Below are 20,921 nucleotides of genomic sequence, written 5' to 3' on the forward strand. Positions count from 1 at the left end.
TCTTTCAGCCAGATACATAAGTGCTGAAATTGAGAGAAAATGCACAAAGAAGAAAACATACTATAGTTTCATGGTTGCTTCACCAGTGGCTTACAAATAGCCCCTTAGTCTTTACTGTGGACATATAAGCAGGTAGAAAGGAGATAAGGGCAAAGTACTTGGACCTCTAAATACCAAATTTGGGAATAATTAATTTTTGTTGTATAAAATAATACAGTAATTTATATTAATCCCACATCTTTTAAGAGGTTCACATTCAAGATGTACTTTTTAATTTAGTAATTTAATTTTTTTTTCTGCAAAACTTTGAATTGAGTGCAGAGGCCCTCTGCCACTAAGCTACACCCCCAGCCCTTTTTATTTTTTATTCTGAGACAGGTCTTGCTAAGTTTCCCTGGCTGTCTTTGAACTTGAAATCCTCTTTCTATAGCCTCCTGAGTTAATGGGATTATAGAGGACTGGGCCACCATGCCTGGCTTAAGGTGTTTTTTAAAATTTTCCCATACAATTATTCATATGGAATACAAAAATAACAAAATTAAGGAAAACAATAGGAAACATATAATAAAAACACCTTTTATTAACAAAAATCTTGTTTGCTACAAAGCAATTAGAAAATCATTCAACAACAGTTCATCCACGGGAAATGATGAACCGTGTCATATTGCGAGGGTCAATTCTATATAATGGCAGAATAATTTGTTGAGTAGCTGTTGGTTTGCAAGTTAAAAGTGCCTACTAGATAACTTGCTGATACATTTCTTGGCTTTCAAAGCTATACACATGTTTGTTATACTTTCTAGGATAAATAGTAAGATATATAACTGTTCTCCTTTAACTGGAATCAATTTGTGGTAGGGTCACAATATATGGTAAGAAGCATATTTTTCCTGCCCTGCCTCTGACATATGGGCATTCTGAGATTTGGGGCAAGAAGCAGTTTGGTCACAGGGGTATTGTATTGTCCTTTTTGTGTGTCCATAGAAAGATACACAAATCCTGCCTGTCAACATTTTTCTGCCCTATTTATTCACACGAGCATTATGCTGCTGTTGCCTCTCTCAAAGAGCAGAGGAGGGGAAAGCCCTATCATGGTTGTGGGGACAGGCACTCTGTAAGTGCTGTGAATATGTATACTTGCTGTCAACTCCAATGAAAATTAAACAATTCCCATTTTTTAATTTTTATTTTATTTTTTTTGGTGAGGGGGTACCGAGGATTGAACTCAGGGGCATGTGCCCACTCAGCCAAATCCCTATCCCTTTTTAAAATTTTATTTAGAGACAGGGTCTCACTGAGTTGCTTAGCCTTGCTTTTACTGAAGCTGGCTTTGAACTCATGATCTTCCTGTTTCAGCCTCCCTAGCCACTGGGATTACAGGCATGCACCACTGCACCCAGCATAATTCACCAGTTTTAAGTAGTTAGATCACATTCAGCATGTGAGACACTAAGGATATTTTACATAGTTAACACAGCAGCTCTCATCTCCAGGAACCTGCAGGCCTGGTCCTTGTTTGGTTATCTGGAAATTTGGATGTCCCCTACATTGATAAAGTTAGGAATACCTGGAACTCTAAGCACTTTTCTTTTGGGAGCCTAGAATTCTGGTGGTTGTGATGGAGGGAAGGTTTCTCCTTGGCCAGAAAACCTTGGACTTGGAGGCCCCCATAGGCTTCCCTTGGCAGAAATATGGCACATGTGTGTTGTTGTGTTTCATTCTGGAAAAAGGCATGTGTTCTCCATGACCGCCCCTCACCCTTGATCTGTGGGAGAGAAAACACAGGAAGTCTGTGCATGGTTTTCTCCCGACCCTGCCTGATGGGTCTTTCTTCCTTTTTGATCTCTAATAAATCAGTCATGAGTCTAGCTACCTCTGTGTCCTTAAGTCCCAATAGACCACCAAATGTGGGGGAGCGGGTATGTGATGCTTAGAAAAGTCACCCAGGGTGCCTTTCTAACTAAAGTTAGAAAGCAACTTACAGAAAGCTTATAAAAATATAATTATGATAATGTTATCAGATGCATGCAATTTCAATTTTCCCATGACAAAATTTCTTGCTACTCAATTCCTATAAGCAAAAAAGTGAAGCACATAATACTTACAAATACACTGGAAGAAGAAGTCACTTAAGACACCGATATTCCCTCAATGGCATGAATCAAATTTTACCCCAAGGACATAAAACGATGTGGAAAAACAATGTACCTTAAATTATGGAAATTTTCAGGACTGTGTGATTTATAATTAATGCTATATAACTTAACTGAAGTGAGGTAGACATTTATTATTTGTGTTTTTTTTTAACTGAACATTTTAATTCAGTAACTTGAATGATAAAAGCAATAACATTGAATATCTTGAAACTATGGCACTTCTTTAGTTTCTATGGCATTATATATGTTCTAGATACTTTTGTTTCTATGTTCAATGCCATTCATGTACAAGAAAACTCATTTTTAACAAAAAAGTTTGGTCATAAATATGTATTTGATTGTTTTATATAACCTTTCTGAATGGAGTGATATTTGAAAAAGTGTTAACCATATAAATTTAAGAACTGCCAGACTTGTGCATTATTCTATTCTAGTTCTAATGATACTACAAAAAAAAAGGGACATAAAAAGTCAAACATCTTTTGCAGAGATTCAACATATCAATTAATCAGTCTAAGATACATGATTCTGAATCATAGGGGTCAATGATGCCCTATACTTGAAAAAAATTAAACATATTTTATAATAAAATAAGCATTTTAAATAAAATTAAGAGATGCAATGGTACTATGGGACACTAAGAAGCAACAGTCAACAAAAGTTTGTTTATAAATAAGAAATTACATTTTCTTTATGTGGGTCCATTTTTGTGACCATCATAAAAAAACAGTGAAAAAAAATTCTTATATCTTATACTTAATGACAGTTACCCTAAAAAGAGATGAATTGCCATTGTGAAGTGACAACCATAATAAACAAGACAGTTCCTTTTTAAAGAAAAGTAGTAAAAACTAATTTGAAGAAATACACTTTTCCAAGTTGAAAAATAACCAACAGCTTTCTTTTGTAATAGATGGAGGACAGATTTGGAAGTACAATTCAGGGCCAGGGGACAGCTCGGTAGTACAGTGCTTGCCTAGCCTGCATGAGGCCCTGGCTTTGATCCCCAGCTCCACAGGAAAAAATAAATTAATTAAATAAATAAGTAAACAAATAAATAACAGTTGGCCTACCGATAGTGCAGTGCTCTCCGTTCCATCCCTGGCTGCATTCACACTTGCCATCCTTGCAGGTCCCATGTTCTGCACAGCGGGGGTGGCAAGCCCTTTGATTACATGCTGGGCCTGTCCAGCCTTCCTCACAGCGACAGGTCCCCCCCATGCAAACACCATGTGAGCCACAGTCCACGGAACATATTTCTATATTGCAAAACAAGGAAGCAGGGCAGGAGAGAAGAGTAGCAGAGGGTAAGAAGGGGAATTAATAAGAGAGTTTTTTCTTAAACTTGTTATAGTGAAAAACAAAATCACTGAAAATATTAAGTCTTTGTATGCCAAGTTAATTTTAGCATCGACTATTACGAATTATGAATGGTAGAATTTTAATTCTTTATCCATCATTTACTTTTATATGTGGCTATAATGTTACATAAAATACATATGACAAATTTGTTAGGAATAATTGCTTTTTATAAAAAGATTTTATATATATAATATATATATACAGAGAGAATAGTCATATTTTATATAAATATCAGAGTATATTTTGACACGAAAACTCACACACGCACCAAATTTATGAAATATTTTAGTATCTAAGCATCTCAGGTATCTAACAGTACCTGAGTTGCACACATTTAGTAAGAATTGAAAAGGGGCTATTTCTAATGCTGCCGTTTAAATGTTATGAACATTCAGAAACTTTCATTAAGAAGAATGTTGTTTTGCTTACATTACATTAACTTGCCTCAGAAATGTAGACATGCTGGTTAAAGAAAAGAAATTGTTGTTTGTCCTGTTTGATAAATTTGTACTGCCGACAGATACAAATCGCTTAACCCACATGGTGGAAAACCAGCTTAATAAATACAGCTATTGACTCTGTCCTTTGAAAAACAAGGTTTTCCAACTACTGGAATTATTGAAAGGAGCACAAGTGACCAAATGACTTCAAAAACTATAAGGCAAGGTGGAGTCTTTAAAAAGAATTCAGATGTCTGAAGTATTTTTTCCCCCTTAAACCTTTCTTAGAAGTTTATATAATTAGATCCATTTGAGAGGGAAGGAAAAAGAACTCTGAAGGGTATTTTTCTTTTTATTCTTTATATATTTAGTTGAATAAAGTTAAAAGGCTGTAGGAGTTGTTTAGTTTTGGCTTTCTTGCAAAAATAAAAATCCCTTATAATAAAAATCTGAAAACATTTTGAATAAACAGGAAATAGACCATAGCCTTTTTTCTTTAAATTAAAAAACAGTAACTGTTAATGTAGCCACATGTTCCTATTTTACCCATTTGTTCTTCAAATAACATTTCTTGGACCACTATAATTCTCTATTTCACAGGATAACTTCATCCACCATCCAGGCACTGTGAGAGCTGTAACTTTTCTTATAAACAACACCAGGACTATTAGCTGGGAGGGAGTAGTGTGCAGGTTTGTATGTGTGTGTGCATGTGTGCTCGCACGTGCCACATTTTCTATCTCCTTTGAATTAAATTTTTGATTAAGAGATCCAAGATGGTTTGATTAACTTCAGAGCAACATAACACCAACTCGGCTCCGGAAGAGAGAGGTTTCTTTCTGAGGTACCCTTTTTATTCAATCTAATCAATTTTTCATTAGGGCGAAGGTGTTTATCAGTGTTTAGCACACTAGCTTTGAGCAAGGTGCGTCAATCTTTGTAATGAACTTATTAATTAGAGTTAATTTAATTGAAGTGGAATTGAAGGGCTAATTAATGGACAAACTGCAGATGAAGATAGAGGAAAGCTCTGTTGCTTTCAAACTTTCTGATGGAAATAATTCATTTCTTCTCTTTTAGCACTTAACCAAATGTTTCTTCAGGTATAAAATCTACTCTCTTATTGAATTTAGATATCCGAAGGTCATTTCCACATCAACAAAAGAGGTAGCTAGTCAAGTGTTTTCTTTTAGGATTGATTTAGTTAGAAATCAGAATTATACTGCTAGTAAACTTTAAGCCACACATATAAATTAACAATGTTATTATAAGCTTTAAATAAAAAATGTGCAACAGTAAGATATATTTGAGACACATGAGACTAGATATTTTCACAAGGTGAATATAAGCATATTTAAATCTTTGCTATTAATTCTAAGTAAGCTGTTTCACTTTTTGCAGCTAATAGCAAAGTTTAATAAAGATTTTTTTCTGTACTTAATTGCTTTCTTCAAAAGAAGAGTACTGAATTCATTATTCAACTTTATATTGAGAGTTTAATACATATCATTTCTGTTTTGCATTGGGGATATAAAGATGAAGAGAACAAAAATATCCACTTACTATGATTAAATAGGTAAGGTTTTGTATACAGGTAAAATTAGATTTTCAACTAATAAAATAATTATAACAGCATGAATAAAATTAAATCTAAATATGTAAAATAATGTGTGATTTTTGGCAGCCATTTAAATCTTTTAATTAACATCTATACATTTTTTTCTATTCATAGCAAGATGATTTTATGAAGACTGAATTACCTTTTGAGCTGTACAGTATCAATTACAAACTACCCCTTATACAATAATGTACGTAATTGATTATAATGCCATTACATGAAACAAAAAAGGGGCTATTATGCTTGTTGCTTTCCTACTTTATAACAGCAAGAAGTAAATCTGAATGATGTTATTTCAAGCAAGTACTTGGTAGTTAGTGTTATTATGCCTATTTCAGTGGTGGAGGGATAAGAGACCTGAACTAAGTAGTTTTACTACTCAAGTAATTATCTCTATAAAATTTAATTGGATTTTTTTTGTAGAATGTATTTCTTAGTATAGATGCTTGAAATATAAATAAAAGCTCAACAGAAATACCTGAGTGCTTTTTTGATTCTTGTAATTATAATATATATTTTTAAGAGGACAAAAAATGTTAACATGTTGCTTAAAATATTGTCACACACCCTAAAACTCTTAAGGGGGACATCCATGCCTTTCTATAACCCAGACCCCAATTTTTGTTTCTGTTTCTATTTATCTACACATGTAATTTGTTGTAATAGTGTTAAATTTTCTAACCAAAGTTTCTGGTTCCTCAAGCTATCAGAACCAATTAATATTTGTATGACGTATATTATTTCTAATATACATATTATAAATCGTGTCTATTTCCAGAGGTATATGTCCAAAATGAGGAAAAAAGAAGAAAATAGGAAGAAGGGAGGGAGGAAAAGAGAAATGAGGCTGGAAGGGAGAAAGGAAGGGAGAAAGGAAAAAATTATTTCATTAACTAATGTATAAGTTGAACAAAAACTTTTCATCCATATCACAAATTAGCCTATGGAAAATTTCCTTTAGTTTGAATTTCCAGGATTCAATTTGAAGTACACAGTAAGAGATATATCTGGTATGCTGATATTGAATCATAGGATAGCAGAGATGTCACATGAGTTTCTCAAAATGGCAGCAAAGTACAATTGTTCAGTATACTAACTCCCCTTCCCCTGCTAAAAGTGTGTGAATGAGCCACCTGGCTATATTTCATTTGGTTTTATACCATTAGGTCATACTAACAGATGAAATAATTTGCATTTCATGAATTTCACATTTACAGAACCAAATCTAATAAATACTTTTATGTGGAAACTCCTCTAAATTGATGAGCAATTAAGTAAGACAAACTACAATTAACTTTTAAAACACTGCTACCATTTAGTACTGTTACCACTACTACTAGTTCTATCAATGATTAGCACTTTTGGAGTATTTACAATGGGTCAGGCACTATTCTAAGTGCTATTCACATATTAACTCATTTAATCTTTACCCAAATTACATTAAGTAGTCCTATAATTATCCCCATGTAACAGATAAAGAAACTGAGGTACAGAGAAGTTAAATACCTTGCCCAACATATAGCTAGTGAATGGTCTGTCCAAAAGCTGACCACAGACTGTTCGGTGTCCTTGTTCCTCACCACTTTAGAGAAGAGTGCAAGGAGTGGGGCAGGCTGAGGAGCACAGGCCCCTCTCTGAGTCTAAACTTTAGACAGAATGCTTTCACTTACTCAACACTGCTGGTAAAATCTGTCCTTTTCCTTTCTTCTTACTCTTCTTTCATTTACTTGCATTCCTTCTTCTCTTATTCATTCTTTATCTTCTTTCTCATATTATCTGTTTTTGCTTAGATAGTGTGAGTCTCTTAAGTAGAATTCACTATCTCCTCTTCTTCTCTTAACCTTCCCATTGACTCCCTCTTGTCCTACCTCTTCAATTGTCCTCACCCTTTCCCAATTTTCCTGCCTCATTCAGATATTAACATTAACCTCAATTTCCCTTGATTCACACTCATAGCTCTTCTCGCTAAACTTCTATATTTTGTTTTTCTTCAGCAAGACTTGCCTATTTTTCCCTCCAATTGTTGCTCATATTTAGACTTAGCATTCCCACTGACTCCAAGCCAATTCTTGCTTCCATCATCTTGCCCTTCTAGGAAAGTCTTCTAATTTGTCTTCCAAACATCAAAGTCTCACTATTCACCCTCTCAGACCTGTGATAGGTCTTCTAAAACACTCTCATTGCATGTGTTAGCACATCATTATTGTTAGTGGATTTTCTATTGTCTAAAATATTTCTAGACTCCACTCCCATAATGGGCTTGACCAAATTTTTATCCCCAAATATTCTTTATTTTCACTCTCTGGTGTATACAATATTTCACACAGTTGTTTATTTGCTAAAAGCAATAGTAGTAGTGATGGTGGTGGAAGCTATATTTAAAATTTACTATTAAAATAATGTCTTATTTAATATTTATTTATTTATTGTATAAGTACTTTATATACACGAATTCAAGCAATTTCCACAGTATCTCTGTGAAGAATGTGGTATGATTTTACAGATGAATAAACTGAGCTGTACAGTAATTTGCTAAAGGTTACATAACCATTAAGGAGTAAAACTGTGTATGAACCATACACCTGACTTCACAGTCCAGGCTCTCAAGTAGTTTCTAATACTGATCCCTTCAAAAAACTGTATTCCCTCTGTACCCAGGACAGCTATGTTTATGTGTTAATAAAAGTCTCCCAGAAAACTTGCAGCATTTGTCAAGGTAGGATCCCTCCTCTGAATGTTCTCTGAACTGAGCACGTTATTCTACCTAACCCTCAATATAATATTAAACTGGAATGTATTGGTTTCTAATTATTTCATGAGTGTTCATCTTATCTCCCTAATTAAACTATAATCTTCTAGGCTAGAAAGGCATCCCCTCAAACTGTGTGACTAATGAGCAGGAATGTCATGGAATTAGTTCATGAGTATGCAACCAACATTAAAAAAAAACAGATTAGATTTGAAAAATGTATCATCAGTGTGCATCACTTTGTAAAATGTCTGTTTCAGTTCCATTAGGATGTACATGAACATGTGCATGTGTGCATACACTAGGTCATAGAGTAATGATTATAGGTCATGGTCAAATATCTGAAAGCCATTGTTCCAGAGGGCAAGGATGATAAATTGTTCTTTCATTCTTAGAGAGCCTACTGTGATGCCATGCACATAGTAGGTAGTCAATAACAACTTAGCTGACCGAACAAAATTATTACCTGCCCTCTCTATTATGATCTTATTATTATAGTTAAAAATTTGTGGTGAGGCATTATACATAATATGTACATATGTATACTCTTTATTGTGATCATGTTTAACCTTATGTATCAAATAATCTTTTTTAATTGAGACTTCTCCATTCATGAAATAATTTGCTTAAACTCCAAGGTGTACACAGGTCTACAAGGAAGCTAGCTTCGATTAGTAGATCCATAAAGTTAAGAGTTAAGAAGACAGGGCATCTTATGCAGATTCTTCCCAATAATACTGAAGGGGAAATTGTAATAACAAATAGGTTAAGCCTGTTTCCTTCCTCCCTGTATGACAACCACATTTCATTGCTTTTAACATTTATATCTATAAATAATGACTCTGATATACTTTCGGTTAAATTTAATTGTGTGTTTAAAAATTAAAACATCCTAATCTTTAGTTAAACCACAGTAAGCACTCAATTGCCCTGCATTTATTAACCTCACCATTTGAACAGTCTGGCCCAGTCCAATTAGGGTCACAAGTACAGGAGCCACTTTCTTGAAGATAAGTTCCATGGCCAGAGCATTGATCTGGACACATGGTCTTCAGTATTTCACAATTGTTTCCGCCCCAGCCTGGATTGCAGTGACATTCCCCATGGATACACACACCATGATTAGAACATCCAGGATCTAAACAGTCAGCTAGTGTAAAAAAAGAAAAGAATAATTCCATTAAATCTTGAAGGTATTATAGTGCATATAGAACAAAGAACTAAATTATAATCTAATTTATGAATATTATGGATAATCAAATATCTATCTACCATTTTTAAGAACTTGTTTCTGAAAATGCAAAGAGTTGTAATACAATAAAGCATTAAGCACCAGCCCAATGCCATTTAGGTAACTGAGACTCTTGCAAGGATTTGTAATTTTCATGAATTACACAAATATGCTCTTGAGGTTTCAGATTATTGCTCTCAATTCTGCCTAATCAGAGTAATAAGTATTGCCTTTTCTATAACAAAATCTGTATCAGCTGACCTAATCTACAACCACTGAGCACTGACAACTATATGAGATCCTCAAATTGTTTGAGAAATAAATGAGTTGCATACTCTTGATCCTTCTTAATTCACTTTAATGTGCTTTAGATGATGAGATTTAATTTAGCAATTTGACTCAATAAAACTTTACACTTGTAGGGTCAATGGCCTGAAAATTTAATTCCAGAGACTTAATTGCATTACTTTGTGAGTGTAGATCAATAAAATCAATTTGATTGAAGAACAGAAATGGGGCTTTTTTGCTTTCTGAAAAAACAATTTAGCTGCACTTTACAGTATAGCATCTTGACTCATCATTACATACAGTTATGAGAAAAAATCCATGATATTGTACTTTTTCATTAGTATATTATGTTAAATTTTTCTTTTTTCTTTCTTTCTTTTTACCCCTAGAGATGTCAAAATGTTAGCTGCTGGCATCAGTGTTAAAAATTGTAGAAAGAAAAAAAAAGTATTCAACAGGCCATTGTTGATTTCAAGGCATAAATGTTCGCTTACTTTCTCAGAGTCAAAAAAAGAAATTATTCATGCTACTGAAAGAGAGCAAAAGGGCTCTTGGGTGTTTATTCTTTTTATTGTTAAAATGTTAATAAAACAATGCATTAATAAATATGGAAATCAAAATTACTTTAATAATAAGAAAGCATAAAAAAGAAAGATTTCATCTGCCAAACTAGAGATTACAGATATAATCTGTTGCTTTATGAAGACAACAATAGGCTTCTGTAAATATTGACATGTTTACCTTCTTCGCAATTTTCTCCTTTGTATCCTGAGTTGCAAGCACAAGAGCCCATGATACAAATCCCACGACCCCCACACTGCGGGTCAATACACTGGGTAGTCGGCACGTCACACTCGGTGCCCTTCCAGCCACTGAAACAGAGGCAGCGGCCCTTGGAATACTGCCCATTGCCACTACATAACACTGGACAGGCTGCTGTGAAATAAAACACGACAGAAGAATTAACAGCCACATTTTCCATCGAGCTTCTGAAAGAAAAGACACATCGTTGGAACAAGTAATGGGCCAGTTTTTCCCCCTTGCTTTCTTGCCTTGGTTCTTTTCTGAATTACGTGTGTTTCTACAGCTTATTTATATCGGCTTAAGAAAAGAATCCAACTTGCATACCTCTAGAACAATCGGGACCCAGAAATCCTGGAAAACAATGGCAAGTTCCAGAAACACACTCTCCATTTCCATGGCAATTTCGGGGGCATTCCACCACAGACTCTGGACAGAAGAGAAAGAAGGAACACTTGTTGTTGCCTCTCACAAAAGACAAACTGGCACTTTGATCACGTTAGTTAGGTGTTGAAGAAGTACAGATGGCTCACTCCATAACCACCAAGTGGATTCATTTATACAAGATTATTCGGATGGTAAAGCGCCATTTCCTATGCAGAGTTTTAAAGAGTTTTCACGATGTACTCTCCTCCCTCAATATAATTTCAAATAATATTTTCTTCCAGAGCTTCAGGGTTTGTCACATAGTCACAAATGAATGATTTAAAAATATCTCTCACATTTTACCAGAGCTTTAACATCCCAGGAATCACTTGAAATCGGTACAGATAATACAGTTTTTATTCAACATAGTGTTTAGGCTGAAGCCTGGAAAAAGATGCTTTGAAGTGTTCTTACCTATAACAATGGTATTAAAAGACACCTGCTCTGCATTTTTCCCATCATTATAAAAAGCCAGATGCCAGATTCCAGAATCCAAGTACTGAATAAAGCCGGCCTCATGCAGGCTGACGGATCTTGCCTGCCGCCCTGCTCTTTCAGACTCTACCAGGTTCCGCTGCTCTCTTGCAATCAACCTGCTGCCATCCAGGAGCTCCACAAAATCATACTGGGGACCAGGACAAGGAAAACTGTGTTAGTAGTTAGAGACACTATAGTTAGGCTGCTTCTCTCTTTTGTTCTTCTATTTTGCAAATAAATAGGATATTAGAAAAAAGTTCCTGACTGCCAGGTCCACATGGTAGATATCTTCTACACATAGTATTTACAGAGATGATGAAAGCTACTTACTGCACACACACCATTGTTGTATTTAAACCTAACAGATCTTTTTTTTTCCTCATTGAGTAATATGGTTTCCAAATTTATTCAGTTCTCTAAATTCTGCTAAAAAGTTCAATGAGTTTAGGCATTTTTGGGGATATAAACATAAAATCTACATGAACTTACATTCCAAACCCAGTAGACTTATTTTATTTAGACCATTAGATAATCTCTACAGGTCTTCTCCTTCTATCTAATACTCAAATAGTTAAAACTACTTTGGGACATTTACTTAGTACTGGGATTATTTTAAATCCTATGGAAACCCTTTTGTGAAGGCATTAATAGTTTTTCATTAAAGAAGAAGAAAATGGATTTTTGAGGAGCCATAGCAGAGTCAGACGTGGGCAGTAGCTGGGCACAATGGCATACACCTGTAATCTCAGTTACTCAAAAGGCTAAGGCCGGAGGATTGCGAATTTGAGGCTAGCTTCAGCAAGCTAAAAAAACTCTATCCCAAAATAAAACAAAAAGGGTTGTGGACATAGCTCAGTGGTACAGTGATTACATAGCATATGGGAGGCTCTGGGTTTAATCCCTAACACTGAAGGGGGTTAGGAGAGGAAAGGGAATATCTGGGCAGAGGTGGGGTGGGTCTATGAACTCAGGTACATTTTGCTCCACTGCTTGGTCTTCCCCCCACACCACTCTACCTCTTTTCTGTGACCCTGGCATAGCTGTCTAAAGCAACCAGGGGTTTTTACTTAGGCATAGTCTGATAAAAACACAGACCAACAAGGTACCTTTACATCTTTGATCAAAAGTCTAAAATCTTCAACAACAGGGACACTTAAAGAGGTGGCAATAATAATCCATGTGCCCAAATATTACTAGAAAATCAGACATCATTAAACCTAATTTGGTAAGATCAATCACAAACCTTGGTGGTTCTTAGAAGAACTAAACTAGAGATTTAAACTATTAGAATATGATTGGTAAGAATGGGGTAATAACACTTTGTTACCTGAGATAATACAGTGACTTTGGAAGACAATGAAAAAACTTTCCAACATATTTTCAATAAACTTTTTAGATCATAAGTTTCTTAAAGGTAGAGTGATTCAGTTTCTTTACACTATTACCTGGTTTAATTTTGTTTCTGAGATATATTTATAGTGAAAAGCACACACACATAATTTGTCTATCTATATCTAGCTCATGATTATGGTACTGTGTGAGTCATTAAAATTCTTTCTGATAGACTCCTTAAGTGGAATTTCATCAGAGTTCTATAGTAAAAGATTATTATAATCTAATCAAACTGGAATAAAATTAATTATTGGCATTTCTGGGAATCATAGTTGAGGTAGATTACCAGTGTACAGATTACTGATATCTACTGTTATAGTTAGAGGACTTTAAACATCTAATTTAGTTTCTGCCTATTAAAATCTTTATTTAAATTTAAAAGCATTTTTTTTGTTCTTCAGTAGTAAAACACATTACAACATAATTCAGTCATGAGAAACATATACAAATGGTGAATAACTTGCTTAATATTTTTTTTCCATTTACTTCCTACAGGATAAAAACAGTGACTGGTGTGGCTACTTGTAAAAATTTTGCTAGGGCTGGGGATGTGGCTCAAGCGGTAGCGCGCTCGCCTGGCATGCGTGCTGCCCGGGTTCGATCCTCAGCACCACATACCAACAAAGATGTTGTGTCCCCCGAGAACTAAAAAATAAATATTAAAAAAAATTCTCTCTCTCTCTCTCTCTCTCTCTCTCTCTCTCTCCTCTCTCTTAAAAAAAATAAAAATAAAAAAATTAAAAAAAAATTTTGCTAGAATTCTGTTTCAAAATGATCAGGGGAAAATCAATTCAGCAGTTCTTAAGGGTGTCTCCATTTCAAATAAGTCATTCATTTCCTCATCAGATTTGAATATTTACATTAGTATAGCAAAGCCACAGAAAAGTTTCTTTCTATGGCCCAATGTACCTCAACTCTTTTCTCCCTTAATGCTAAAGACAGTAACTGAAAAAAGTAAAAGGGTAGAAAATTTGAGTTTTAACTGGTCCATAATCATAATCATCAGCATTTTCATGGAAATCACCATTTGCATCACACCATGAACACTAAGAGAAGAGTGGGGGGAGGGCATGATGGGGGCAGTAGGAAGTAGCCAATGGTGTTTAGATAACTGTTGTGTTGTAGGCTGTTCTGTTATGGGGGCAATTCACACATGACTTCAGGAGGGTTATTCAAATACATACGAAAAAGTTCTCCTCTTTACACCAAAACCATCTCTACCACAAATAACCAAATTAAATGGAATGGAAATATTCAATAATCTTTCTTCTCAGGGTATAAAGTTACCACATATGGGAAAACTTCAGTTTTCTTTGCAGTACTGGATGTGGATATTTTTGTGGTGGGTTAGGGGAAGGAGTCTTAAGATGTCATGCAATTTTTAGAATGAAACACTTTGGGCTAACTCTTCAGCCTTATTACTTGGAGAAAACCACCATGAGACAAAGTTTATGCTTAATAATGAAGACATCATGTAAGACTGGAACTGTCTCAGTGTGAAAGCTCTCTTTCAGGGTAATTTTCTTATGATGTAAAGTTAGTACATATACATGCTTTTAAAATCTTTCTCATTTAAAGTTGCTTTAAACTACAACGTATTGACAAAGTCCTTTGATAGATCAATAAAAGAGAATTTTACCTATGTTTGTTGTATTTATGTTGATTTTCTAACAGACCATAAAACATGCAAATAGATGTTTTTCAGGTATCTTAGCCATTCCTTTCTGAAAAGATCAGACTACCTGTATGATTGATTGATTGGTAAATAAATGGGGATTAAACTCAGGGACACTCAACCAGTGAGCAATTTCTCCAGTCCTATTTTGTATTTTATGTAGAGACAGGATCTCATTGAGTTACTTAGTACCTTGTCATTGCTGAGGCTGGCTTTGAACTTGAAATCCCCCTGCCTCAGTCTCCGTAGCTGTTGAGATTATAGGTGTGTGCCATTGTGTCTGGCTTACCTATATGTTTAATTCAATTCTGTTATTAAAGTGATAAGAACTCAGAATCCATGAATACTCAAATATGTCCTTAAATAAACTTTTTGTTGTGGCATAGTCTTTTATTTCATTGGATTGTAGAGAAGGAAGAGATTTTAGAGATCATGTGATCTAAACATCTCCTTTTACCAATAGATAATGAAGCTTAGAGAAGTTAGTTGTGCAAGATTACAAAGCCAAAAAGTGGCCAGGGTGTGCTTAGAATTCAGGTTCCTATCCCTTACTTTAAAACAATCTTCACTGCAAATGTACTAACAAGCCATAGCACGTGCAACTGTGAAGCATGAATTGCTTCCTTAGGTTTTTGACTGTTCAGGAGGATGAATTGGCCATCAGAGAGAAGAAAGTCAATTGATTCCTTGGCAACAATCAAATGGACAGTTTTACAAAGGGTCATAAAGGCTTTCGAAACTCAAGTGATTATTCTGAATGGCTGGCCAATTTTAATTATTTCAGGTTGATTTATTTAATGTTCCCCAGAAACAGAGAAATGTTCAATTTGGGCTGCTTTATAGCATATTTCATGTTTAAACACTGAACTCTGAAACAGTTGTTTGCTCTGCTGATCTGAATAAACTTGAGGAAGGAACTCTAATAACTGCTAAGCTTAAGAAAATGCAAGAACCTACTTAGACACATATATTGTGGTAGAAAAGTAGATATCATGTGCATTGTATTTAAATTACAGAAGAATTATAAGAAAACTTGAAACTGTGTTATTTAAATCCTGATCTTATAGATTATCATGATTTGGATCTGAAATGTCCCCCCAAAGACCATGGGCTATAGCTTGGTCTCCAGCTGGTCGTACTATTGGGAAACAGGGGAACTTTAGAAGGGGGGTGTGGTTGGAGGAAGTAGGTCACTGGGGTCATGTCCTTTAAGGGTATATCTTGCCCATGCTGCCTTTGCACACATTCTCTCTCTCTCTCTGCTTCTCAGCCAACATGATATATGCAGTTTTGTTCTACCACACGCTCCTGCCATGATGGTTTGCCCTTGGCAATGGGACCAAGTGACTATGAACTGAAACCTCTGAACCCGTGATCCAAAATTAATCTTTTCTCCTTAAATTGCTTTTCTTGGGTATTTTGTCATAGTGACAGAAAGTTAGCAAGTTAAACTTGTAAAATGTTAGCCATAGCCCCTTTAAATAAGACTTTCTAGTATATAACACAATAAATAATTTTTTATCTTAAGTTATTTTTCTGGATATATGAGTTGTATGCTCACTGTTGTGCTTAGCTTAGAGGTGTGTTTCTTGAAATAGAGAAAGATAATTTAAATTTATATATGGTTTCAGTGGAAAAATATTTTTTCATATTTCCCTGGACTATTGCTATGAATGCAATCTATCTGCTATAACTAAAATTCTAGAGGCACACATCCATTTAGGAAAATCTGCTTATTACATCCCAGTCAGTGTCACCTATAACATGAACTGAAATCAAATCTAAAATTGAAAATTGGACACAAGTACATTGTAAGAAGTATTTGATGTACAAGGATCCAAGGCATTTACTTTAATAATATAGATAGGAAAAATGAATACTCTACAGCATGATATTCAAAAATTTCACAGCCATAAACTTTACATATGTATATGAACCTGATCCATGATGACATTAGAGAAAGCATGCTGGAATTTTCTTACTCATGTTTCTTTGAAGATGTGATTTCTTTACTAGTGTCTGATCAGTTTCTCTTCATAATTTATGTTCCTAGGTTATAGAAAAAAGCATTTCTCATAAAATTACATAACATAAAATATACATGAAAATTCTCAGTTGTGTGTGTGTGTGAGTATTTCTGAGGATGAAACCAGGGTCTTGTACATGCTAGGCAAGTGCTCTATCACTGAGCTACATTCCTAGCCCTTTTCATTTTTACTTTATTTTGAGACAGATACTTTGTCTCAACCTCCCAAGAAGATGGGATTTATACTTGGTTTTCTATGAAAGCTCTTTTGCCTATGAATCTCGATGTTCATTCTTTTAGAAGAATAGTGGCTTGAATTTGATAAAGTTCATGCCATTATGTTTATATTCCCATAATTTCTTCACTTATTGTAAACCTGACATAAGTTTTTAAACAATATATTTTCAACAGAATGAATATATATTTATGGTGAATATGTTATGCATCTACTACATAAAAGTATATAATCATATGAAATTATCACAGAATTTCAGAAAATCTGTCCTGCTTTACTAGGTATACAGGTGATGCTCAATGTTTATTAAGTAACACACAAATTTTAGCAAATTTTAAATCAAGTAGTGATGATCAAAGCAATTCAGGAAGAAAATTGTGTTCTTCCTACTACTGAAAGGAAAACCTCAAACCAAATATATAAGCTACATTCTAATTTCTTTCGATAGTAAAAGATCCATTCAAAAGTGTTTGGTTAACCAAACAGCTGAACTTAAGAAACACAATAACTTTTTGTTTCTTGGTACTGGGGATTGAACCCAGGGGTGCTTTAATAGTGAGCTACATCCCCAGCTCTTTAAAAATATTTTTTATTTTGAAACAGGGTCTCTACGTTAACAAGCGGGGGCCTCACACTTGTGATTCTCCTGCTTGGCCGCCTAAGTAACTGGAATTACAGATGTGCCACCGGGCCTGGCAGGAATCAGAGCAGCTTGTAAAAATGCAAACTAACACTTTCCATTTTCTTCACAACAGAGCTTGCTCTTACCTGAGTATGGGATGGTGGTAAGCCTTTTCGGCCATATACTCCAATCAATGCATCCTTCTGAAGAGAGATATTGAACTTCAGAAACTGTGGCTGATCAATAAAGAGCTGTGATCTCCAGAAGATCCCAGGAGGAACCTCTTGAATTGCTCTTCGGCCAATATCAAGTTCTCCAGAATCTATGGTGTTATTTTCTTGTGTAAATCCACCTAATTTTCCTGAATGTGAAAGATCCATGGATGAAGAATAGAAAATGAAAATAAAACAGGTTTCTTTTCCAAAAACAATTTTCACAAAATGCTCATGCATTTCATCTTCTGATAATAAAATGTGCTCACATAATTTTCACTTTAAGAGCTTTTTTGTCAGATATTGTTGTTTTACTAATTCCGATTTAACACATTCTTTAAGATATTTAAGTCAAAATCCTTTGACTTCCCCCCAGGTATGCCTATTATGGAAGCTGTTTTCACACTTACAGTCTTTCTTGATCATTTGAAACACAATTATTTTACAAATTATATGTCTTGTTATTTCTTGGAAGAGATTAATCTGGTACTTCTTAGCTATTCTAACCATACTATAACACTGCAAAGTATAAATTAAGCAGAATGAATTATGGAGATTTCCATACGGGTCTAAGCAAATGACAACAAAACCAATCCATGGCCCTGACTCATGTGGTCCTCTCTAATGTATATACTAGATGAATGAAAAATCAGATATATAAAAGAATGTAGAGAAGGGGCAAAGGGGACACTCTGAGGGACAGAGTGACATGTTGAAATTCTCATTTTTAATGTAGGCTGTCACAACTTTTCCTCTTTTCTTTTGACTCTCATTTCACATTCAACTTTCTGCCTTAGTGGGCCTATGACATCATCCCTCCCACTAACCTTCAGTCTACAGGAACAAAAACTCTCTGCTCTCTGGGTCTCTGCCATCTCTTACACACTATCTCTCTTCCTGCATGGCCTCATTCTTGGAAAACAGACTCAAGATTCCACTTTTTTGGTATGGCATTCTCCTTTCACCTCTTGGATGAGAGGTCCTTTCTCAATTATTCTATGGAGGTTAGCAGTGAAAGAATATTTACCATTTACCAGTAAATGGAAACACAGAGCTTAATTGGTTCTTATGTCGAAAGGGTCCATGAAAACTGAGAAACAGAATGAAATTGGGCAAATTATCCTCTATCAAATTCATACCTCTTAAAATGATAACAAAATTGACTTACCAATTTTATTCTTATTTTAAAAAAATATTAAACAGAATATAGCCTCTAGAGAAGTCAATAATTCAAAATTTGAGGACTTAATTTCAAATGAGAATTATAAATTATCTTGTCCTAATGACGAAGGAGAAAGTCTTCTATCTGTCAAGAGTCATTAATTTGACATTGAGTATGTTTTTACAGAATGTCTTCTAGGGACATAGCATTGAGGCGATAACAAGAAATATAAACTAAACAATAAATATCTTAGAGATGATTTCCTGCTGCTTAAATGGCTTTTTCCATCAATCAGCTAATAACCTGATTGAGGAGACAACACCTACAAACTGATAAATTAAATAACAATCTAAAGCAATGTATGACTGAGGGAGGAGGAGGATTTCACTGTAGGCTGGACTTCTAAAGACAGGTAGAACAACATTTCTGAATGGGAATAAACATCATGATATAAAAAATGACTGTGGAAATGAACATGTGTTAGGATTATGGTGAGCAGAGAAATCCATCTGGCTAGGAAAGAGGAACACTAGTTTTGGAGTCAGATGACCTGAGTTTGAATCCTGATTCTGACACCAACTAGCAGAGTGATCTTATGGAAGATATTAAACCTTCAACACTAAATCTCATTTGGAAAAATAGAGAAGGGAATGTGACCACTGGACTACTGTAAGGATTAATAAATGAGCATGATACCCAAGTGTTATTGCAGTGGCTGGTCCTTAGTACTGAATGAATAAAAACAATAGGTTTGTCATGGGAGTAATGGGAGATAAGGCTGCAAAGAGAAAATGGTAACAGTGTGTAGAGGGCCTTGAATAACAGGTTAAAGAATATTGTATTTATACTTTATATTCTGTATGTATTTTCACTCTATCAAAGAGCATTATTATACCATTTTCCCCAAGGATATATTATATTTACTAGCATTTTATTACTACACATATCATTTATGGTATGCTTTTAAAATGGATACTTGAAGAAGACTTATGGGTAAATGGCATTTCAATGGCACAAAGCCACTTGTTCTTGTGTGTGTGTGTGTGTGTGTGTGTGTGTATGGTAATTGAGAGACCCAAAATTCAAGATTACTGAAAAGCATGCTTCACAATCATAGCTGAGTAAGGCAGACACATGATTTCTGACTGAGACATTGAAGCAATTCACAATAACTTCACTCTTTCAGATAAATGTGAGGTTTGAGGAGAGTATATTTCTAGTAAATGTTAGGATTGCTTATTACCTGTACTACTGCACCCCATGATGACACATGTTCCATCAGTTACAAAGGACAGCTACAGCTAAATGGAGACCCATTAAAGGTTCTGAGCAGGCTAAAGGTGAAATGGAATCATTGTTTCAAGAAAATTAAAGTGTAGTAGTGTAGGAAGCTTAGAAATGGAGAGACCAGTGAGAATATAGTCATAAAAACCCAGGTAGGAGGCAGAAGGGGGTTGTACCAGAGAGCTTAATAAAAAGAAATTATTTGCAATTTTACTTCCTCTCTTCATTCTCAATGTCCATAATCATGGCACTTAACAGTCCTTCAGCTACTGGGTCTATTTTTCTTGAACCAATTTAGTAGTATAAAATGCTATAAGGAATAAAATTTCAAAGTTGAGTTATAGTCATCCATGTGATTTTTCATGTACCAACTCTTAGATAAACTGCATCATTCAAAGAAATTTCATTATTTATTTTATAATAATATGCATTCACTTTAGCAAAATTAGAATAAAGAGTTAATAAAAGAAAAATATAATCCATCACCTAGAGAAGGTTTGCTTTCTATCTAAAGAGATATCTTGCTTTACCTAGTGAAAATTTCAAGTATTTGAGATGACTTTCTACTTTTCATTTAGGATGTTTCTGTACAGCAACCTACATTTGTCATGAATTAGCTTTCACTGAGAGGATTAAGGTGGGGGAAGACAGATGGAATTAATCTTTGGTGAGAACCTACGACATGACAGGTATTTTTTCCTGCATTATTTACATTAAACTTCAAGACCAACTCTATGAGTTCAATGTTTTGAGATGAGGAAACTA

At 34.8% G+C, this 20,921-nt stretch overlaps 1 protein-coding gene across 16 annotated transcripts in view; it reads right to left on the minus strand.

The window, feature by feature from the left end:
- TENM3 (teneurin transmembrane protein 3) overlaps window positions 1–20,921 on the minus strand; it is a 606,711-nt gene that overhangs the window by 110,531 nt on the left and 475,259 nt on the right. For 15 of the 16 annotated variants that reach the window (XM_081269536.1, XM_081269543.1, XM_081269542.1 and 12 more), the window contains 6 exons: window positions 17,645–17,859; window positions 11,486–11,696; window positions 10,973–11,074; window positions 10,586–10,780; window positions 9,275–9,475; window positions 3,230–3,415 (listed from right to left, as the gene is read on the minus strand). In XM_081269536.1, the coding sequence (XP_081125662.1) occupies window positions 3,230–3,415; window positions 9,275–9,475; window positions 10,586–10,780; window positions 10,973–11,074; window positions 11,486–11,696; window positions 17,645–17,859 (1,110 nt within the window). The remainder of the gene's footprint in view (window positions 1–3,229; window positions 3,416–9,274; window positions 9,476–10,585; window positions 10,781–10,972; window positions 11,075–11,485; window positions 11,697–17,644; window positions 17,860–20,921) is intronic. The other variant, XM_081269537.1, reaches the window with a different exon arrangement.

This window comes from Spermophilus citellus, assembly GCF_964194105.1.
Source record: "Spermophilus citellus genome assembly, chromosome: 16".
Classification (NCBI taxonomy): domain Eukaryota; kingdom Metazoa; phylum Chordata; class Mammalia; order Rodentia; family Sciuridae; genus Spermophilus; species Spermophilus citellus.